This window comes from Struthio camelus, chromosome 21, assembly GCF_040807025.1.
Source record: "Struthio camelus isolate bStrCam1 chromosome 21, bStrCam1.hap1, whole genome shotgun sequence".
Lineage (NCBI taxonomy): Eukaryota > Metazoa > Chordata > Aves > Struthioniformes > Struthionidae > Struthio > Struthio camelus.
This window is the reverse complement of record NC_090962.1, coordinates 7,334,392-7,358,323: the sequence shown is the minus strand read 5'-3', so window position 1 is coordinate 7,358,323 and position 23,932 is coordinate 7,334,392. Positions and strand designations below refer to the sequence as shown.

Genomic DNA, 23,932 nt, shown 5'->3' with positions numbered 1-23,932 from the left:
ATGGAATGTGTTCTACAGCTGAGATTTCTAAGTACTAAGGCAGTATGAATTATCAGCACATTGAATGTACCAGTGCAGAAGCAGTTGTTGTCTCTTGATGTGGACAGAGGAATGAAAATGGAAGTGTTCTGATTCTTCAGAGCTGTCACTTTCTCTAGCCATTTACTGAGTATTCACTACTCCAGCTGCTAATCAGAAGGGCATTCATGTCTACACAGTTCTGCAAATTCAGGTCTAGTAAACGCAAGTCATGGCCAATTTTAACTGAAGGTCTACGTGATGTCAGGCCAGGATTTGTACCAATCCTCAGGGCTTGGTTCAGCACAACTGGAGCCAGTTGCCTAACCCAACTTTCCTGTATCCTTTTAGAAGAACAATAGAATCCCCAGAGTTTCTTGCCCCTGGTGTTTCTGGTGCTGTGTTCCTTCCTGAACTTCACTTGCAGAAGTTTTCCTGGTACATAAATCAAAAGGTAGAGTCTAGCTGACAGTACCAAAGTTGTCAAGGAATTTCTCTAACACCAGCAACAATGTCAGCAATGACCTTGTCATTGAAATGTGCTTTATTTTGCTAACTGCGCATGCAGCAGATCAGAATTCAGTGCTTGACTATTGATTTCAGATGTTAAAAGGAAGAAGAGCCCATCAATTAAGTGGACAAATATATTCTGACAATGGCCAAGTAGGTATTTTAAGTGGAAATTCTTTCCAACAGAGTACAGCACAAAACTTACCCATACTGAAGCCACCAGTGCTGGAAGCCTCCCAAGCCACGTTTCAGTGGAGCGTCGGACATCTGCCTAGGGGTTGACTTCACCTAAGGCTAAGTTTCTTTAAAGGGCAGAGTCTAAAGGCACAGTTAATTCCAGGAAATTTAGGTAGGTGATGTGTCAAATTAGAATTGCTCTTAATGAGAAATTCTGGTGTAATAACAAAATGCAGCCTATTTAAGCAGAATGCGGGTTATTTGACTGGTGTTCTGTGAACGAAGCAGGAAAACTCAGTTTCCCAAAAAGGTTGTCTACTGTAATGTCATGCCTATTTCAAATAGGGTCTTGGTGAAGCCAGAAGTAACAATATGTCTCCATATGGAAAGTCTGGTTCAGAACTGGCCCGAGAATGGTTTTTATGGTTTTGTTACTTGCAAGTTAGCAGTGACTGACCTGGTGCAGAAGAAATTGGTGACATCTGCTATTCCCTAGAATGGTTGAATAATTCATAATTGCATCTGGTGAGGTATCAAGTGCATCTTACAGGGCAATCTTCAGTACGGAAGATGCTTTTAAATCTGAAGTAACCAATTGCCATTCTCGTTGCCTGTAGTCTTACTGATTTCACATGAATTTACATGTGTATTAGCTAATTCATAGTAGTCATACAAGCAGGTATCATAAGACAGTCATATGTAAAAAACTGTCATTATCTCTTTCAAAAAAGTGATTTGTATGGACACTTTAGCAAAGTAACCTGGTCCCCTTAAAGACAATAACAGAAGTGCAGAGTAAAATAAAACAAAGGATGCTGGTGGGGAGAAGCTAAAGGATGAGCTGTTTATAGCTCAAAGAAATGCCTTCAACTGAGCGGAGTCAAAGGAATAGGCAAGTATGTCGGGGCCTGTGTGCACCTTATTTCCGAGAGGAGACCTCATGTGAGGCTGCAGTCTCTTACAAGTGAGCACCTTTTTTGAAAGGTAACTTCAATGTACCAGAACTTTCAGAAAAGATTGGGTAAACTGCATTACTCATGTTAGTGAGTCATGCAACAGAATGCAATGAATCATGGGTAAAAACTGTACTGACACTTAAGTTAAATGAAGATAGCTTTTAAGAATTAGTTTAACTGAGGTCTCACTGTCTTAAAGCTCAGGCTTCAATAAAGGTAGTTGAGGATTTGGAGCCAGTTTGTATCCTACTTCTGGGGCCAGGGCTTTGCCCTTGTAGCTCAAAAATACCTAATACCAATTTAGTGTTACTTGGGTAAAGAACTGCTGCAAGATATAACACAAATCTATATACGCTAGGCCTAAACTTATGTAATACATGTGTGGTTTGTACAGTATTGTCACTAATTTTTCCTTTGATTTGGTTTGTTTTATTAAACTCTGAGTGTAAGCAAGACAATCAAATGAAGATATGCTGGGGGTGACACATCAATGTATTTGGTGTTTATTCCATGGTGTGTATATATATTACTGTCAACAAATGCTAGGATATATGCTTTGGTCTGAATTGTACTGCATCAGACTAGTATTTAACCCCAGACATCTGACGTTCCTTAATGCTAGTTTCTTCCATATGTGGAAGACAACGTACTGCATAGCTAGAGTAACGGTCTGAGTTACATGTTCAGTGCAAACTCCCAAAACAGATTAAGGTATATTTCTATTCCATTATATGCTAGCTGCTCAGATACTGCTCAGGATGTGGTGAGAAAACATTCCTCTAGAGAAAGGTCAAGATCACTTGTAAAGGTCAAGATCACTGGTAAAGATCACTTTCAGCAACTGGAGATGGCTATGCTTAGGGACAGCGAGCTACAAACCAAATCCAAGTATGCCTAAATTCAGGTATTAACATTTAGTCTAAATCCAGACTTCTGAAAACTAGATTTCCTTTTATAGATGGGTCAGGATAAGCACACATCTAGATAGCACAGCGTTCAGATCCAGACTACGATCGTTCTTGGCGCAGGAAAGTCTGACTACAAAAGCTCAAGTTAACGAGATCCAAGTGGAGGCTTTCATGATGTGTTCAACCTAAATACTGCTCAATGTAGCTACTTTCTACTCTCGTTCCTTTTTTGTGAACTCATCAGAATCACTGACTAGAGCGTGCTACTGCATGAGTTTCAGAGGTGCACTCAACAGGCTTCTAAATTTCTCATGTGTTTAGTTTTAACCACAGATTTTAAGAATGTTTCATTTCCTATCAAAGAAATGTGTCAAATATTTAAGTGCCAGAATGGCAGAGGCCAAGACAGATAACAAAATACTGCAGAGAAATTAAAGGAAGTTTAAAAATAGCATGTAAAATGCTTTTTTAAAAAAAGCAATTATTGTAAACTTAATTTTTATTTCCAAAGCTCAGATAGATAGTCCACGGCACAGAAGAAACAGATGAGCAAATCTAAATAGTCTTGTTTATTGCTTGCTGGCAATGTGGGTTATAGCAATTTTGTACCAAACACGAGTGCCTTAAGGTTTGGAAAATATGATACGCTGCAGCCACTTGGCACAGCCTGTTCTTTGAACTCTGCACCTTTATGTACTGCTGCATTCAGTATGCCATAATGAAAAACTGGAGTCCAAAAACAGATACCTCAGTGTGCTCTGATCTAGTGTTGTACAATATGTGATCGAGCAAGTCTACCCTGCACTTAAAATGAGACACTTGGAAAGAAAAGTGTATGTTAATTCAAAAGCTTCTACACATCAGAAGAAACTGGTTAAAGTGACCCATCAAAAGTGGGTATATTCCAAGCACCCTTTAATTCAGGATGTGTATTTCAGTCCCTGTGCCTCTCTGCAACAAGAGAAGATGGGATGTCCTTAGCATAAGTCGGAGGAGCAAACTTTTAGTTGGTAGGTCAGTTCCAGCTGGGTCTACCACACCTTGACATACAAGCATCAAAAGCAGAAAATCAGTATTGATAGTGGAAAGATTTGAGTTCCGATATATAACTTGTTTATGAAATGTGAATATACTTCAGTCTCTCTGAAGCTAATTCCTTCTTGTCTGTAAGAGTTTCATATCCTGCTAAACTATACATAAGGTAGATGAACATGCCACAAGCACTTCAGAATGCTGAAGGATACAGTAGGCTATCTTGACTACTCAGTGAGCTTAAAAGAAAAATGTTGGTATGTGGCTTCTTTTCTAGAGAAATAGATAAAAAGGCAGTGTAAGATAATCGTCTTTGCCTGCAGTGTTTAAAATCCAGCTAGCATATATTACCTGCAAATCACATTTTGGATGTATCTCTCTTTGCTTCTGTGGGTTTTTTTCCTACTACATGATTTTCATTTCCTTTAATATACTCCTGGTTAGTAAAATCCTGTGAAGTGTTCCATATTTGTAAAGTCTGTGAAAATAGTCATTTGGAGAGCTGTGTGGGATCCCCATAGATGTGGAGTTCTTCAGCCATGCTTTCCATGGATCATCTTCTCACACAAATACAGGAATAGTCTCTAGTGCTTATAAAGTAAGAGGTGCTTTTATTTACTGGCAGAAAATGGCATGATTGCTTGTTTCAACTATTTTTAGGGTCTGTCAAAACAAACAAAAATAAGACGGTGTTACTTTCTGTAGTTCATGGAGTTAGCCAAATGTAAGTTATGCGATCTTTCTTCCCCCTCTTTCCTGTTGCCTTTTTACTTCTCTTCCCAGTTCATGTCCTATCCCTATTACTGTAAGTACAACTTGTTTCCTGCCCGTTGACTAATGCTGGGTGAATGGTAGTTAAACGTAGTATAGGTTTTTTCCTAGTGAGCTTACAAAAGCGCTTAGTCTGTGAGTGGCACTAGTCAATCCTGCTGGTACTAAAATAGCTTCCAGGTCTAGTCAAAGTAATAAAATAAAGACCACCTGTCAGTGTTCACATAGTATCCAGCACTTTCAGAACTTGGTCCTATAATACTTTGTAGTGAATTTCCACCCTCTGGAGTAGACTAACCCCAAACCTATGCATATCAGGAGGGCATGCACATAATGTCTGTGAGATTTCGAAGTGTGTGAGGGTGCCTTAGAGGACCCATCAGACTAGCAGCTCTTGCTGAATCAAGAGGCACTGTATAACAAAAGTAGGTATGTCTCACTTTGTCAGGCGGGAAGTATTAGAAACTTGGTGAAACCTGTGATCTTGCTCAGAACGCTTGCTTGATTTTTTTTTTTTTTTTAAATGGAGAGACTCAAATGGCTATTGAATCCAAACCGTTTATAGTTTGTCTGTTACTAGAATTACTAGTGCTGTAAAGACTTGCTTGTCTTCAGTTACACCCAGAAAAGCGTTATTAGTAATTTACTTACGAGTACCTGCCTGACATTTTCCTTACAACAGCGATTATGATTCCTGCAAGTATTCCAACTGCTACTATGATTCCAGTGATGATTCCAGCAAGTGCAATTGTTTCCAGACCACCTGAACAAGAAAATGAACACTGTTAGCATATTTTGCATGGAGTGCGTTGAAAACAATGGCTACTGATAGTACAGATACTTTTCTGCTGCATGCCAATCCTTGGGGAAAACTTCCTTGTATCTTGTGAACTCTCAGTAGGTTTTGCAGTTCAGTATTGTTTTTATTTCTAGCCTTTGTGCTAGATTGAAAACTTGCTGAAGTCACTGGGCAAGCCTGTATAGTGTACTGAGATCCGCAAAGCCATGCTCATGCGGAGAATCATTCTCTACAGGCCTGCCTATATGCCCTCATGCTGGAGGGCTCCCTCTAGATGTGCTTGTGGAGACAGCTCTTGTTAGGTAACCAGGTGAACAGGGGGAGGCAGATCAGGGAGCATGTCAAGGCTCCTTCCAAAGTTCCTCTTGAAAAGTAATATGGATATAACTAGTGGCTTCTAGAAGTGTTGTCACCTGGCAGTTAAGTTCTCTTGCCTGTATAATCAGTTCTCTTGTTTAATACCTTTCTCAGTTGCCTCTGGTTCTTTACCTCGACCACCTGTAAAGCCAGAGAAAAAAAATTATTTATATCCTTTTTGTTTCGTATCCCAATTCACACTGCTATATCCTAGGTGAATCCAAATGACAAACTCAATCATAGTGAAAAGAGCTCTTTGAAATAATAAAGATAAACTAAACTAAGAGTGATTGTGACCTATATGTACTAGTGAAACTTCAATTTGGTACATTAAGATCAATAAGAGTATACCTGGTATAAGATAATCTTAAATTGGAAATCAAATTTTAATTGCCTGAGGAATAGTTTTACAGTAATAAGTTGTACCCTGTTCTCAGTTTTTTTGGCAAACTTTATCCATTTAGAAAGCTTTTTGTCTGTAAAAGTTTCTCAGGTTCCTTATGCATTTTTTTGTGTATGAGAAGCTTGTACAAAATCTGTTCAGTACACTTCTTGAACCAGAGTCAATAAATTTGTAGCTGAGTCCCCAAAACAGATGAAACAAGCTCTTTCTTAATTAGTAGTACCTCCTCCCAAAATGTTTTGCATATCCTTTAGAAGAAGTCTGAAAACTTCACCTGCAGAATTCAGATCTAGTAAGCATAACTTCCATTTAATAGTAAACAAAGATAAGAGGCCCCCACTCTCAGCTGACAAGCAAGCTGGCAAAGGAGATAAAAGCAAACCTACCTTTTTAAACAAATTTGTTTGATCCATTGGGGGTTATGGAACTGTTGCAGAGCATGGAAGCTTCATAAAGAAGCTAGCCAAAGAAGTGTTTGATGTGCATAACAGTTGTTTAGAGCTAATTGGCTTGGGTTGCTTAGGGGAGAAATGAATATACATACTGCAGGACTTTGTAGAAATACGTCTGCCACCAGATTTGATTTTCCAGTTTTGATGGGAAGTCTGCAGGCCGAAAGCAAACTGACTTGAAACCTGGCATTCATGTGACTTGATTTCAAAGTCGCTAGTGAATTCAGATAGGTGAAATGACAGATTTGGGAGCCATACGGAACTTTTCAGTGTGGTCTGTGATCCAAGTTTTGAGTTTATTCTTGAGGTAAGCACACTTGAGAATCTGTTGGCAACAGCTACTACTGTTAACTTTGAATCGGCGAATCTATGCTTCCTTTATTTAGATACCATACTAAATGTGCAGTTAGCTATTAAATCTTATTCCTAAATAAATTTCTGACCAGTTGATTCCTAAATTTGAATCTAGGAAGTGACTAGAAAGAATAAACATAGGAAGACGATATAATCTATATAAAAATGACTCCTTTAACTATTCTAATGCAAGATTAAACAAACTTGTATCCAGTCATTAATACTGTTACAGGACTGAGCTACCAGAGTAGAAAGTGGGTGTTTGCATTTTCTTACTATTGATGTACACATGAGTGACTCGATAAGAGCAATTCTAGTTCAAAAGGTGCCCTGTAAAGCGTGCACGCTTTATTGTGCCCAAGTGTTCTTCTCTCTACAGTCAGGCATAACTGCGATACTCAGTAAGCTGTCTGCAAGACAGCTAAGCAGGCATAAGGTAAACAGGTCAATGCGACTCATCAACCTTTTGCACCAATCTATTGCTCATTGACGACTGTGTGGATATAGGTCCAATTTTCCTTATTTGTGCATGACAATTTGTGTATCTGCAGGGAAGCAAGACAAGTCAACCTGGCAAAAAATCCAGAAGGGAACCAGGTTGTTAGTTTCCTGCATTAGAGGATCTCTGTCTGGGCAGCCAACAGGGTTTTATGGTAGTTTGTATTACCTGGAGAGCTGTCTCTGATTTTTTTTTTTTTTTTTTTTAAACACAAGTCATCTGAAAAGCAAGTGGAGGCTTCAGAGGGCTACTGGTGTGTCTTGTGTTAGGACCAGCAATGCAGTGGTAGACTATATGGTTTGTTTTTTGGTTATCTGTTATTAAGTTGTTAAGTGATTGTGAAGAACTATTTTTAAGAAGCCCTCTTTTTCCCTTTCAAAAACATGTCAGCTATGAGTAGTTTAAATTTGGTATTTGAATGTCCTGGATATTCTAGGTGCTAGTAGCATCATAAGAAACTTACAGTATATTAAAATAGAAAATGAATTTTACCTTCGCTTTCAGTGGTAGCTTCATAATCAGTAGAATTCTCACCATCTTCACTTGAGACAACTATATTTTCTGTGGTCATCAGTTCTCCAAACTCCAAGAGATTTGTTACGCTGTGTAGACTTGTGGGCAGCTAAATGAGTTGGGGGGGGGTGGGGAAGTAGGGGGAGAAAGAACCTCAGTATTTTCAAAGTAAGCATTTGAATTTTTTGGTCTGCCAGGTGCCAAGTAGGTGGATTTTTAGCCTGTCATCTTTGCTTGTGCTGAGTGACCAAAAAAAGCAGTGAGCTGCTTTGTCTTCCTTGGTAAACATTTTTTTAGAATTTAAAGTTGTCCTTTATAATTCATTGCTAAAATCATCGGGATCGTTTAAAATCTAAGTCGCAAGATGAGAACCAGGAATATAGCATGAGAGTAATCTAAAGGAACCTTGATTTAGAGTGATACTCACCAGGGTTGGTGATTCTTCAAACTCTGTGTCATTTCTGTCTCTGAAATCAATTGTTGCACTTTCTTCTTCTAGAACTGAGCTTGCTGAATAAAATTAAAACAAGTTAGGGCTTTACTTGATAGTCCCATGTTCTGGCTACTTTGACCTCTAAAGTGTGTTAAACAAGCTGTCTAGTGTTCAGTCTGCCTATCTCTGCCCCCTTAGGTGTACAGCATTCTTTGGATTAACTTTCTGGATTCTGCTATGCTTGTACAAAGCTGTAAGGCAAAGAGTTTAAGTACGCATCGCTTAGAATATTTAAAGGTTATGCCACGTTTTAACCAGGGTTGACTAATAGACCTTTTTTCAAGAAAAGTATTGTCTTTGAGAAGAGTCTTTTCCTTTTAGGTGAATGTGGTTACTGCATATTTCAAGTTAAAGCACTAGCTTATGCTACTTTAAAATAAAGAGCTTCTCCATCTTTCAACTCAGTCTGACTTTTTTTAGAACTGTCATTAGTGTTTATGGAATGTAGCTATAGTTTGGAAAACATTCACACAAATATTCTAAGGTTTGTTTTTCCTGATGCAGCAAACGTAATCTGCCATACTTCTGATTTTAAATAACAACGTAAGGTCTCCTTTTCTTATTCTAGACCTATACATGTCATTCCTACTCCTTGGTACAGCGAGCACTTAAAATTTTGGCCTGCGCAATCCTTTAGTTTTCTTAACAAGTATGGTTGAAGTTCATCAATAGAGAAAATGAGATGGAATGAGGTAGAACATGAAAAATGTGTATGTGAAGATAACTGGCAGTTAGGAAGAAACTGTTGAAAACATAAGTATCATTTAAGTTTCATGCTGATATAAAACTGACCACATGTAGTGTGATGCTAATGTTATTTCTTGAGTTTATAAATTGTCACGATTATGAAGCTAGGTGAGACTGCTGGCTACTTTGTAGCCTGGGGCACGAGTTCTGCTAATTTTGGATACCAGTGCTTAAATTCAAGCTAAGTGGTGGTAGTAGACACAGACATGAGCCAGACTGTCAGGCATAAAACCCTAGGACTTGTGGGAAGGCTTTACCTGGATTCAAATTTTGCACCTGACTTCTATTTATTTCAGCAGTCTGAGCAAAAGTTTGTCCAAACTCTTCTTGAAATCAACGTGCCAGTTCACTGGCATGCAGTGCTCAGCACAGTGCTGAGTCACAACAGGGAGACATTAACACTGCCTTTGGGTATCAATGCAGTGAGAGCCATGCTCGTTTCCTTCAAATTACAGATTTTAGGGGTTTGGGAGAGAACCCTGGATGTTCATGCATAATTCACCCATTGACCTGTGATTTATGTAAGCTAGCAGTTGTCAGCTGCTGGTTGATTAGTTAGGAACACAAAATATCTGATTTCTTTTTTCCTTTGCAAAGTAGTTTATTCCGTAACAATTCTGCTTAAGGCTTTATGAATAGAATCTTTTTGATTCAACACCCTTGGTATCTCTGTGATTTGGAAGACGTTAAGTGGTAAATTGGTGGTGCTGTGCAGTGATCTTAGAGTGGCTAGGCCCAAGAGTTATTAAAAACAGGGACTTAACACATCATGTAAATATTGTATATAAGGGAAATAATATGCCTGTCTGTATAGTGTTTTATTAAGTATCAAACACTAATTTCACCTGTCTTATTTAATGACACAAAAACACTCACCTCTTCTGCATTTGAAATTAAAATATTTCTGTTCTGATCTCTTATCAGAAAATAAACTTAATATTCATATCTCTAAGCACACTCCACTTACATTGTATTATCATTTAGAGGCAGATAAACAGGATTTTTGGTTCTGAGACTGAAAAATTAGGAGAAAATAAGTGTTAGTAGATTTTTGAAAGTGAAAAATGAGTTAGAATAACTTTTGATCAGTTGTGCGCGCATCACTCTTTAAATGCCCATTCTAATGAAAAATGTTATTTCAAACCAAAATCAAATGCTTAAAACTAAAAGGAGTAAAAACATTTGTAAAGGAAACTTTTCATTCAGAGGAGGAATGATCTGACATCTTAAAATATTTTAAGTTGAACTCAGTGGAGAGTTTTAAGCAAAAATGGAGCAACATTTTTGTTCCCAAAACTCATTTTTGAGCCAAATCTAAATTTTTCATCTCTTTCTAGCAATGTAAGGCTGAGATCTTTCCCTTCTCCAAGAAACCGAACACAGTGATCTAAACTTTCTAACTCCATGTTTACTCAAGTAGATAGAATTTTATAAATAGGACTTTGCATTTGTATACTTTTATTTATAAGCCTGAATACAGATACACTTTCTATTTAAGAGCAAAAAGAAGGGCGTGGAAGTCTTACTTTAGGCACTAACAGATGAAGAAAGTGTATTCATGTTATGCCAACATGAGGCCTAATATAGCTGCCTCAAACTTAGGTGCTGCAAAGTCAGTGACAAAATCCTCAGCTTTGATTTCTAAAGTAATGCCTTTAAATTACAATATTTTGATTATGGTATGCGTATGTTAATTGCAAAGAAAAGTGCATTGGAGCTCAACATGAATTGTAAGGATCAGTTAAGTGTGACAATCCCTGTTGGAACGGAAGAAACATCTTTTATTCACGAGTCACAGAATAAGCATGGATGGAGAAAAACAATTATCAGAGGAAAACCTCCAGAGGGAGAGTGAAGCAAGTGAAGTATGTGGACAGTAAGCACTCATACTGTTGGCGTGGTGGTAGCTTTCAGCCCTGAAGAATTACTTTTCCTAAAGGTGTGAAAGGAAACAGTGTCACAGAACAAAGATGTGGAGAATGAGTAAACATCAAAAGACGTGAGGGAGAATGAAATATTCTTTGTGTGGTAAAGACAGCAAAGATTTTTGGCAACACGTGACATGTAGAAGATCTGTTTTGGTGCGTTACCTTTAGTATACGGTGACTGCCGAAAGGCGACGGCCCAGACTTATCTCCCTTAATTCTAGGTTCTTAATGGAAGTGCTCAAGTAAGGTCTGTGCTTGACCACATCTCCCTTTACTGTCGGGAGAGAAAGATAAATACTTCTAGAGTATACCGATGCTGTATCCCAGTACAGCATGCAAAGGAAAATGTTAAGAAAAATGGGAAGAGGCATCTAATTTCGGTTTCAGGCTTCCGAAGTCTCAAATGAGCTTAAAATGCTAAAGAAACTTGAGGGGAGACTACTGCATATAGCGTGTTTTTCCTTGTGTCCAGTACAAGGTCTATCATTGAAGTCAAAGAATGTGAATGGGACATAAGGGACGTGCACTGTGACCTTTTGATTTTATGTGGTGTGGCCCGAATGTAGAAAGAACCATAGGATTAAGTACCACTTTTGCATATGTTTTTAATATTACCTCAGAGGAGGCTGTAAATAAAAACATTGCCTCACAGTGCTGTGATTGTCTCCAGCTAGTACCACCACCTTTTCTGTTTGCAGTTATACATTGTTGCAGATATGAATTAATCATTGTGTTTTTCTCTGCCAAAATTCCAGCTGGGTGCATTTCAGTTCAAAGTTCCCAGCTGCTATCAGGCTGCAGCTTCTCACACCGGGAGAAAAGTTGATGTCTTTAAAAGTTTAATACTGCTTTGAAAACATTGAGTGGTTAAGCATCCCATGACCCACTTGTGGAAAGATGAGCTCACTACTCGTTGTTATTCACAGGGTGGCAGTTTACTAGAAAAACCTCTTAGGGTCGCTTTCAAAGCGCAGTGGTTGTGTTGGACAGGAGAGCAAGTTGTAAAATTGGTCATTAGCATTTCTTTCAGGTGTCTCCAAAAATGACAGATATTTTTGAAAGTGAAAAGTGTTAGAGGATCTTTTTCTCAGCAGTCTGAGTAAACCTGGGACACCAGTGGGCAAAGGCAGCCTTTTATCCGTGTTTTAGCTTAGTCCTTGAAAAAGGAAGCCTTCAAAATGGAATGAATTTCAGTCTGAGGTAAGAGGAGTATGGGAAAAGTGCTAGCTTTAAAGGACGTCCTCCAGCAAGAACAGAAAACTTTTCCTACTCTTTTCTTTTCATTCCTATTAAAACAACTGGAAAGAGGCTTTCTATCGGTTATAAATAACAGCTACAAAAAATTAAATATATAAATTCTTAGTTGGCCACAATGGTTAAACTATAGTTTTGTCCTCAAAATTCAAGTTCAGTTTTGTCCGTTAATTTTGAGATAGGTGCTTTGTTGAAGGCTTCTCTAGAACAGCAAGAGACAGCATTTAGTGGGACTGGTGACTTGGGAGGTATTGCTCTTTCCTTTGAGATGGTATTAAGCTACTGTTAAGCTAATCTGTTAAGAGCTGACTGATCAGTTCTGCAAAGTCTGTTTTTGAACCCTTACAGACAAAGTGGCAGTGCTTGAAGGACTATGCGGGCACGTGTACGGGTACATGCCCATACTAGCCATGCTGTTCTGGCTGTGTTTTATTCAGCATTTATGTTTTGATGCGAGAGTTCCATTTCTGAGGAAGCGTTCTTCACTTTTTTGGCTTTAATTTGTTTGTGAGCAAAGTGAATTTTACAGTCTATCTCTTATTGTTGGAATCTTGTTCAGGTTCAGTTTGGTAACTTATGTTCACGTTGAAGGAAGTGTAACAAACATGATTTGATAAGGTAGCTGCCTTTTGAATACATAATCTCTCAGCAGCAGCTCTCTAGTTTTGAAATACAACTTTGTCATCCAGAATTTGGCTTGATCCTCAATCTAAACATGTTCCAGAGTCAGGCCCACAACCTCTTTCATCAGCTTACTTTTATTAGAAGGAATAGCTTTATTTTCTTCTATTAGGACAATTGCTTAAGCGTTTTTTAGAAATTAAAATATGTCGGTCCCTTTTCTTGAGAATTGGTTCTTCAACACTGCCAAATCCAGGCACGCAAGTATGAATAAAGCTACAAAATTTATCAGGCTAACTGAAAATTTGCGTTTGAGGAAGACCATATACTGGCTTTTTATTTGCCTTCTGGATTTTAGGCCTTTGGACATTTTCAGACCTTTCAAAGGCTAGGAATAGTTTCTTAAGGATTGAAATTCTTGTTTGAACCTATGGCTTCTGCAGAATTCACGATGCTTGCAGTACTCGGAGAACTTGGTTCTGGGATGTTAAGTGTCTAGACTTAGTGCTGTTCAGAAGAAGGTACGTGTCCCCTGTCTACATCTTGAAATGCCTGCTGCCCCTTCCTTGTACAAAGATTGGCAGACTTCACTTTGTATAGTGAAGGAAGCTGAATGACAAAATACCACGGACTTGGGACGGCATCTGCCAGTTGAAAACAAGGTCGTGATGCACAAGGAGAGATTTAGTTAGGCCTTATTCGGAGCATGACTGACTTTCTCCAGCTACTAGCTCACAATGATGTTTTGCTGAATTGTCAGAAACATTTCCTGTGGTCACCACACCCTATTGCAGATGGTTTCTATTGCTGTGGCTGGTTTAGCTGAAGGAACAAAGCCAGAATTTAAAACTAGCGTCGAGTGGCAAAGAACCACTTGGCTGTTTCTAAAGTGATTGCCTGTCTTCTGAATGTTTCAATATTATATCGAATAATGCCAATACAGAGGATACCCACAGGAAAAAAACAAAAAAAACCATTTTAACTGGGGCAGATACAGAGAAAAATACTTGCAATTCAAGAGCTTGCTATAAGCTCATGACCAACAGGCAAAGGTATGAAGCAAAGCAACAGGAGAAAATGGTGCTAATTTACTAGGCTTTTTCTCCTGTGCAGGATAAGATCTGTCACAGTCTCTTCCTTAATATCCATGGTTCTGTCTCCATTATGGGATATTCCTCTGCAAGGAATTCCTTGTAGAACTAGGGATAAGTCTTCTAAGGTTTATGCTTTTAGTAATGTTGCTGTGTAAATCTCAGATTTCTTGTCTGCTAAGTACACTGCCCTCAGAGTTGTTATCCTATGAATCTGTCTGAAAAAGTATTCTTAATGTGGTCACAGGGCAGCAAAATCCATCGGTGTGCCCTGTTTGTAGTCTTATTAGCAATACCTTGTTTTCTCTATGCAATAAAGGTTTGAGTGGGGCAACAAGATTGGAGATAAGGGGGTCAAGGTGCGAGTCTCTTGCATCATTCGGTTAGTGGCACGTAATACAACAGCAATAGTGGTTTATATTTATCACTGTGGCTGGAAAGGAAGAAGTGTTGGAGCTTAAGACACTCCAAATGAGCTCAGTTTCACGAGGAGAAAAGTACAAAACAATTTTGTCCATTGCACAATCTGTGTACAAATACAGGGATGTGTGAATACAGATGAAAGGAATTAAGAAATGACCTCTGGTATTGTCATGAGAGAAGCTTTTCCCTGAATCACTTCCTTCCCAAACCTCTGAGGCTATAGACACATGCCCTTTTACAGCTGTCAGCCTGAAGAGGTTACTTCCTGTCATGGCTTTTCGCCACCTTCTTGGTGAAGGTTACTATCCCCTTATATTTGCCAGAGGAACTGTTTGCACAATCGTTTCCTAACTCATTTGCTTGAAATATGCATGCTAAATACTAAACCTGGAAATTGGTTAGACTTCGATTTTGTTAACATAATGATTTTTCACTATTGGCTGTATATTGCCTCACGGCAAGGCAGGCGCATTCAAATACATCTAACCTGGCATTCATACCAGCTGATAACATACTAGCTAATATTTGGGTGGGTTTCCGAGTCATGAAAACATTTTAATATGCTCTCAGAATGAAGTGGTAAGAGTTAGCCGTAGCTTGTATCTTTCTTGAGTCCTTGTAAGAGGGTACATGGTCTGAAATAGTACACAGAGCTGAACTGTGCCTTTGTAAAGGATTTTTCTAAGGTAAGTTATGCTGAATGTTATAATATTTGTAATCGACAAATAGGAAGATGGAAGAACAGGAGGCAACCATAAAGCAACAGGAGAATGTGCAGTGTCATAGCTTCTGTTTCCTTTGGGTCTTTGGCCAGGCCTCTGATGCAGTGAGTTGGAAATTTTAGTAAGTTTTTGTTTCTTATTTTTCTCATTTTTGTCTCTAGAAATTTCTAACATTCCTTTACTCCCACCCCTCCATCTTGTTATGAAGCAGTGCATACTGAGCTGCGTACCACGTGGCTCTGAGTTGTGCTGCAGCAGTAATGCAAGCTGAGGGTATGGTGTGTGTGCACCCAAATCTGTGGAGGCCCTTTCAGAGGCTGCTTATTTGCAGCGTGGATCTGGGATGCTTCCACCCTGTAGTCCCCCAACTGCATCCAGACAAAGCAAACCACCAAAGCAAATGTGCAACTGAGACGCACCATGTGTTACAGATGGGCAAGCAGTCATTTCTGTGAAACACATGTATGCGTAGTTGCCACAGTGACACAAGGAGGGAACACCGCATACTTCTTTTGGACTCCAACAGCTTGCATGCTGTGAACTAAGCGTTCTTTACCAATTTTTGATTATCTGTTCTTTTATCTCATTAGGGCATCTGCATATCTTTGCTGCTGATTTCCAGGGGCTAGATCATCTGGGTTAATGCGTGGGCTCAATGGAAACTGATTTACAGGAGCTGAGACTGTGGCCTCGCTGTTTCCAGTTTTCACTATGCAACCTGAGTTAGTAAAAGGACCATTTGTGAGTTTTTAAACGTGAAGGTTTCCTTCACTGTAAAATGACACAGATTCCAAAACTTGCTTTTAACTCCTAGATTTTAAGTGGATGGGCAAGCTTCCCTCCTTTCCCACTCAGGAGAACAAAACAAATTACATCTGTTCTCTGCTGGTCCTTTTACCAGGACATGCCTGACTTTTTTTTCAGCTTTGCCACTGAACTAGTTTGGCTAAATCAACATACTTCTGAAAAAATCTTCTTAAATTTTTTAGTTCTGTTTTGTGACTTTGAAAAATGTAGAAAGCTTATCTCTTCTGGTTGGTTGTGTGCTTTCCTGGCTTACCATATGACCATTTTTCATCTGAATTATCCTAACTGTCCCTGGGCTTGCTTTTACTCCACTAGGGATGTGAAGTAATATGATCTAGTATAGTTCTGTTTCATTTTGAGACTTGCTCAAAGAGCTATAACCTAATATTTGCATCTGATGACGAGTAGGCCCATGTAGAGTTGCTACAGCTCAGCTGACACGTGGTACCTTGTTAACAGTCATGTTAATTTTTGTTTGTTATGTGACAGCTGCTAGAGTGATCTCCTCATCTGTAGTGATGATCATACTCATGCCGTAGATAAAGTTTCAAATTATAAATTTGAAAAAGCAAAAGCACTTATTTGAATGCTTGCGCTTTTCACTGTTTCATTAATGCTGCTCTGGAAAAACTTTCGACCAGCTTCCATTTCAACTCATTTGGTCTGGCTCTATGTGCTAAGATTTGCCTGAGGTTTTTGTATGCTGAACAGGATCAGAGGGATGAATTTGTCTCCGTTAATCATTCAACAGGAAATACTTTAGACTAAAAAGTCATCAGGTTATATGTAGAACGCTCAGGGCTGCTGTTGAGTGGTAAACGTGTGACAAGATATTTGGCTATTTCAGACAGTTTTAAAGCCATGAACGGATAACACAAATAGAAGGTACATGAATGCGTTTTTAAGTAAACGGTGACGTAAAACCCGTTACTTTCTGGTGTCTGCTAGGGTCTGCCATCAATTTTACTTGGAAATTCACTTGGAAAGGGGGAAATGAATTCAAAAGTCAATTAGCTTTTCCACATCAGTTTTGTATTTTGGGCTTTTACAGCTTTGTTCTGTTTTGCTTTACATAACCCAATTAATGGAGCGTTTATCGGTTCCAGCGGAAACCAGGTTGCTGGCTATGGGACTGAAAATTCCTGTTTAACGCAAAAACAGTAGGAGACTAACACAAATCTTGAGTCATTTATAATTAGCTGATTTAGATGTAGTTTGCTGTGCTATATATGAGCAAAGAATGTTTAGACATTACTGATTTTCTTTCCCTTAAGATTCAGATTTTTCACTAAAATGCTGTTTGTAAGTTGGCTGATAGTCCCAGTAGTGGGACTATTATTCAGTTGTCTTTCTAGCCTGCAGAAACAGTTTCTGCACCTCTGTCTTTCGTAGTTGCAGCAACTCAAACGCTGCAGATACTAACGCAACTAGTCAAACTGTGGATCCCTGCCTTGGAGGGGAAGAACGCTATGCTCAGAACTAGGATCAGTGACTGAATTCACTGTTTATTTAGCAATTCAAGGAGTAGGAGTTTGGAACAAATAATCCTTTCTGGAAACATCCTCTATCAAAACAAACCTGATTTTGTTTAGATTCAGTTTGGACAAACAAATGCCTAAATATAACACAAGGATAACTGCAAGTTTATTTCTGTTGTGATCAGAGGTAAGAGGTATCAGAATCTAATTAGGGGACTTTTTCTCTAAACCTCTCAGGCCGAAATGTCTACCCCAGAAGTATAGGTGTCTGTAAATACCCGTTCCTACTGTGCACGAGAAGATTGCTTCGTCTCACTGGCCAATGCAATTACTGAATGCCAGTGGTGGCGGTGTCCGTTCTAGGTCTGTTTTAACTCGTAATTGCTGATGGTTATCAGCAAACAGTAGAACACGTGAGAGATCTCGAGACTTGTATATATTATATATGGACTCTACTGTCCTGGGGTCCCCATAGGAAATTATTCTAGTGGCTGGCCCCACTTCAAGACAAGTCATAAAACCTAACTAGAGAGACAGGCAGCCTTAAATACCACACGCCGATTTCTGGATCAATCCATGGAGTTCAGGGCAAGCTACGCAGGCCATAAAACCAAGTTAGAGTCTTGCAAGTCAGAAGTATTTTAAAAACTCTTCTGGCTAACAGGGTTTCAACCTGATCATTGCTGGGCTCCTTAACTCGGCAGTCAGGGAAAAACGTGCTTAAACTCCCCCAAAGCCTATAGATGAACAACTTTTTCTTGTTTTCAGATATCCTATAAATGCTAAGAATTTTATAAAATGATGTCTCTGCCTCCTTTTTAACGTTTGCAAACCTTATTACATTTAATGCTGGTGCTTTTTAAGGGTATGCTAGCTAGGAAACAGTGATTTGAGCCTTAAGTGTTTATCCTAGAAAGCCCAGAAAGCAGTGCTTGAAGTGTTTGCATAACAGCTATTGATTTTGATTGTGCAGTTTTGGAGCAAAACTCAAAGCTCCTTAAGGCGCATATTCTCATGCGCCAGGAATTCCAGTTAAAGTCCCAAGCCAATATCCCCATGCAGACTAAATTGGTGTACCTCTGGTATTCCGAACAGAATGACATTGATTGTCACCAGGCCAAAATCAGGCCATGTGTTTCAGTTAGGATCTGAAAATCTAAGTCAGTTCGTCAGATTTTTGGTTTGGAAGACTGATGGATTGAGTTTCGTGTTGTTATTTTCAGGAAACTTACTTGCAACAGGGAATGGCAATGTTCTGTAGCAACACTGGTTATATTCCACCATTGCCTGCCTGCTGTGAATTCATTCAAATTGATTCAGAAATTATACAGGAAGACGGAATTTGATTGTGATGGTTCTGGAATAAAGTACTATTTGGGGGAATTCTGTTTACTGTCGATTAACCAGGCTCCTCCCCTTTATTTTTAGATACACTTAGAAGTTATCCCTAAAAGTGTATTTTATATATTTCTTACAAAATTTAAAAGACTTAGCTTACCAAATAAACTTCTTCTGAGTAGGTACCTAACATTTTTGAAATCTATCTTAAGTAATAATTCTTCCTAGTCACTAGTTTCCCTCTCTTGCATATCTGGCTTGTGGCTAAGTTAGTATTAGGAAAACCATGGATAAGGCTTGAGCTCTAAGTTGTTGTAATGCCTCAGAGTACAGAAGCTAAACTCCTGAATGGAAAGTCTGCTTGCAAAGACTTGTGACTTTCACAGTGGAGAATTTCACTGTCTAAATGTCAGTTACAACTAAATTATAGCTTGCAGTCTCCTTTGCATATACTACATAGTGAAACTGAAGACATTCCAAAGAGCTGCTGATGTAATGCCTTCACTGCCTTCTCGTAAATGACTCCTTCCCTTGCACGGACGCACAGAGAAAGTCCTTTTTAATAGAGCATAACTCTAGCAATCTGAGAACTTTCGACATCTCTGTCCTAGTACAGCCATAGTAGGTGCTCAGCAGTAGCTTACGGAGTCAAAAGAAAGTTTATAAACAGGACAGTAATTGTATTGCCTATGAGCAAGCAGACAAACTGTTAATCATGAAATCACTGAAAGTTTTAATCAAAGCTTTTCTTACCTTCTTCAGCAAGTGCTATGAAAGGCATGCTCCCTAGCACGAAGATGATGATCTGAATTTTAATAAACATCTTTGCTATGGTTAGAGATTAGCTTTCCGATCCCGAGACCAGATGGAGTCAATTTTTTTTAGAGGCGGGAGAGAGTTGAGTTCACAAAAAAAGTCACTGCAGAAAATACTTTGGTATTTGAAATATTCCTTTAACGCAAGGAAGGTTTTTCCAGATGATAACTATACAGCTAAAGAAAAGTAACTGAGTGGAGTCAGCATTTTTCCTTTAGCTAAGGGGTGGGAGCATGTCTAAGGTGGTCTCAAAAAGAAGAGTCGGGCCCGCCCTCCACACTCTGTTTGGTCAGTACTAAAATTATGATCTCAGCCCAGGTTTAAAGTTACAGGAACTGTTGTGGATTTCAGAAGACTCTTTAGCAAAGGGGGAAAGGGCGTTTAGGCAGAGCAAGATGTTCAGGGAGTTCCCTCCCTTCTGCAAAATATCCTTAAAAATATTTAAGGAGTAACACTAAGGACATCTTTTTTCCTGTTATTTCCAGCAGTGAATTGAAGTTTTTCATTTCCAAGTGAGCCCCATGTTTATCTGAATAAATGTGGTAATAAATGTGCATTTAGGGATACTGAAATAGTTTTAGAACAGAGCATTTAATTCTCTGGTAAATACTGTCTGAATTTTTCTCTGCATATGTCTCTCAGCTTGTGTGTCCTCAAGTGACACCCTGCCCATACTCTAGCATCTATCACTGCCCACAGGCTTGTAAGCACTGATGTGCTAATTTTACCTTATAGAGGATTTTTCCTTGCTATGTATAACTCTTTGTTAGTACAGTTGTACAATTGTCCATACAGTAGTTTTTCTTGTATACATTTCTGTAGATCATCATCAAGTAGCATGCATGCGAGGCTGGATCAACACTTTCTACCAATGTCTGAAGCGGAGATCTCCAAGTTTATGCTCTCAAATAAGTACTGGTCATAACACAGTGGTTGGGGGTAAAGCGAGGCTCTAGGAGCAATGACTCTTAACCCTTTTCTGAATCTGCCTTTTTCTTGGGCAAGTAATTTACTTACTGTTTAAGGATATTGTGAGGTTTAATGAGCCCTAACGTGAACTAACTATACCAGTGCTATGGTGTTAAGCAAGGCCTTAAACTGCACCATAGCACAGCTGAGAGCCCAGAGTAAAATCTGTAGGAACAGTTGCCTCTCTTTAAAATGCTTCTGTCTTCTCAAGACGAGCTGGAGCACAAAATAACGGGCTGGCATCCCTTGGCTTGGTGAAAGTTGGCAGCTGTTGACAAAGGAAGACCATTGCTTGTCAACTCCAGCCTCATGGAGTGGAAGAAATCTGGCCTCTGTTTTCTGCTCCCGTGGTTTCTGTACCTTGAGAGTCCTGCAGCGCTAAGACAACAGACTCTGAAGCAGAGCAGCTGAAGTATGTATCCGTTTCTTTTCTGCTCACGGTTTTGGAGGAGGCAACTTCTGCAGAAGGGTGTGGCAGACTTGTAGGAGAGATGGTCTTTATTTAAAAAAAAAAAAAAAAAAAAAAAAAAAAAAAACCAAACAGACAGCAAACTCTGTAGCTAGGTTGTTTTGCTCAGGGAATGTGAGTCAGGCCCCACAACACTTTGGGATACAAAAGAGCAAAGCAAGTCTAAATGTAAGCGGTGATACAGTCATATAAAGAGGACTGCAGATGGGAAGTGCAACACCTTCCTAGGACTTTTGTTTACTTTTAAAACTAGTATGTGCCAAAGGAATGTGTTAGCTATCAATTTAAATTATTGTGCCATACCTGTGTCCTTTGTATCTAGGATCACTAGCAGACTAGAATGAAAACATTAAAAATCAATGTTAATGTAAAAAAGTAACAGGCTTTATTGGCTTATCTGCAGATAAGCAATGAAAGAAACATTCCTGTTGCTGAATTTCAACGTGCCTTGAATCCTCGAAGAATCTGGGATTGATTGTTCCTAGATAATGCTGCTTCAAATGTATTTAAAATATTGTTTGCTTATTGGGAAATGCCGCTCCTGAAACTAAAGTTGACATATCCCCGTCGCGAATTTCAATGAGATGTGTTTTCAAAAACAAATCATTCTTAACTTTATCAGACAGGAATGTTTGGATTTCTGTAAGTATTTTCAGAATGAAAAGAACATGGTACACTGAAAGACAAACTGGAACAAACCTGCGACGGTTAAGGTTTAGTTCAACAAACTCTCATCAGGAATAAGGAGAGGAGCTTGGAATTTCAACCCCTTCTCCTCGAAGGTACTGTGAGGACCTGTTGTCTGTCTTTGTTCCCATACACAAATTTGTCTCATAGGCTTATGAATAACCTTTTTAAAGGAGGCTGAGCTATTAGCTGGATTAGATAATTTCTTCCTTTAAACTGCCCTGCATTCTAGTGTAGAACTAAAGCTCTTGGGCTTTCAGGAATTAGAGGCATCCAAGTACTAGTGGTGCTTCCAACCCTTGTTAACATTTTTATTGTTCTTACTGATAACGGCTACTACTTCCTGTTCCAGAGTGTTCCTCAGGAGAAAAACTCTTCAGAAAATCTTATCGAACTATGAAGAGTGTAATAAAATCGGCTTCTGTCACGGTACCCAAGTACAACCCAGGGGAAATTTGCCTTGGAATGAGCCTTAGCCATTGTTGTCTTGGGATGAAATTATTCCTAAGGACTCTGACCTTTCTTTGATTCTAGTGAGTAACTTAGGAATGAAAGATACAGGAACTTGTCTTCTACTGAGGACAGCATAAATAAGGGGATTAAAACTGTAAGGCACTGCTGAACCCTCTGATTTAAAAAAAACAAAAAAAACAAAAAAACAAAAAAACCACCTCTTTTGAAAAGGCTAATCTAACCTTGGGAGGTGATATGGAACCAGACAGGTGAGGAAGCAGTTTTCTTCACAACTGCACTGAAGTGAGGACTTTAATAAAACTATAGTTCCTTATATAATATTCTGTTAAGCCAATAGGTTTTGTGGAAATGAAGTATTATAAGGTTCTAATTCAACAGTCTTTGCTTAAAGAAGCACTTAATCACATGCTTTATTTCAAAAGGGAAGGTAACCACATACCTATATTCAAGTGTGTGCCTTTGCTGATTGGTAATGGGTTTAAGCATGCGCTCAGATACTTTAGTGAACTGAAGTTTAGATCTACACAGAGGTGTTGTAACTTGGTCTTTCGCTTCTGCTAGCGTTATGACAATTCGCATGAAGTCTTTCAGGCAGCTCTTTCCGATCAGAGAGCGGCAGGACATGAGTGTGTGGTCACCCCTTTTTTTAGGATGTCAGGGGGAAGGCTGCTCTGTGTTTTTAATCACAGTGGTTTAAGAGAGGAGGTAGAAAGGCCCTGGAGTGCAAGCAGCCCTGCAAGTAGTTGTTTACAGAGCCTCCTGAGAGGCCCAGGCTGTGTCTCTAGCTCTGTAAGAGCAAAGCGTGAAACATAGCTTAAATATGGAGAAAGAATAGAGAATATATCCTGCAAAGTGTTATGTTTCAGCAACAACTCAACACTCAGTAACTCCAGGCCTAAAGTTTTGGAGTCAGTATGAGCAGAAATGATGTGGTTTTTGTGTGTAATTTTTATAAGTCCTTTGAGGACACCTGTCCTTGAGGACTGATGCTCAGGAGTGCTGAGCATGCAGAGATCTTCTAAAATTCATCTGAGCCTGTGCGTGCTTTTGGCTCTTTTGCAAACCAATGCCCTCGTATCTCAAACTGGACAGAAACTAGTCTTGAAAATTTTGGGTTACATCTCAATAGAAGATCCTGCCGAAAAAGTCAATAATGAAAAATATAAGCTATGAATAGAATTCGTATTTATTTGCACTTCCAGGAGAGTGTGTTATACAAACACTACTCTGCATGCGACTTATGCAAAGGCTTTTAAAAAGGGTAAGTCTGTAACATAAATGATTCAAGAACTGAGATGGGCAATCCTATATAGCCTGATTTGCTGAGAGATTTCTTCACAGTAAAGCGAAGTTACCTTGTTGAAAGCAGGTAATGAAAAATTGTAGCTATCATTCTGGGTCTCCTTTTTCAAGTACTAGGACGTTGCCTCAAACTGTATTAGGGGTTTTCATATTTCAGTACCTGCCAAAAGGGGTGGTTTTGGCCACAGAGAGAAAACAGGATATGCCTTGAAAATTAATAAAGCTTGAAGAAAACAGCTTTTATGTTTCTGACCCAATATTGCAGGGCTCACAGCTGCCCTGGGCTACAGAAACAGGAAATTTGGCAACAGAAAGAGATCTTTCTAGTTATAGAGCAGCTTTGCAAAGGATGTCGAACTGGAGGCATCATTTATACTTTCTGAGTGTAAAAGTACATTTAGAAGTGTGCTGAAAAGCTCATTTTCAGTGAAAGCACTGGGAGGGGAAATATAGGTTTACTTTCTGTCTGCTGGAGACACTGTAAGCTATGAGGTAGGTTTTCACTTATACTGGAGCCATTTCTATAGGAAAAGAAATTCTAGCAGCAGATGGAGCTGCACATTC

At 39.1% G+C, this 23,932-nt stretch overlaps 2 protein-coding genes across 5 annotated transcripts in view; one reads left to right on the top strand and one right to left on the bottom strand.

Annotated features, from left to right (window-relative positions):
- LRRC38 (leucine rich repeat containing 38) overlaps positions 1–23,932 on the top strand; it is a 149,245-nt gene that overhangs the window by 14,262 nt on the left and 111,051 nt on the right. The window lies entirely within an intron of this gene.
- Positions 1,732–19,742, bottom strand: PDPN (podoplanin). 3 transcript variants are annotated; one of them, XM_009669986.2, is made up of 6 exons: positions 19,405–19,742; positions 8,177–8,259; positions 7,729–7,858; positions 5,634–5,669; positions 5,024–5,135; positions 1,732–4,264 (listed from the first exon to the last, which is right to left on the bottom strand). In XM_009669986.2, the coding sequence occupies exons 1-6, from the start codon at positions 19,472–19,474 to the stop codon at positions 4,258–4,260; spliced, it is 438 nt and encodes a 145-aa protein (XP_009668281.1). In that variant the 5' UTR covers positions 19,475–19,742; the 3' UTR covers positions 1,732–4,257. The 3 variants fall into 3 exon arrangements, with proteins under 3 accessions (XP_009668281.1, XP_009668283.1, XP_009668282.1); XM_009669988.2 differs by having other exon boundaries at positions 5,030–5,135; positions 19,405–19,739; XM_009669987.2 differs by lacking the exon at positions 1,732–4,264 and having other exon boundaries at positions 5,020–5,135; positions 19,405–19,738.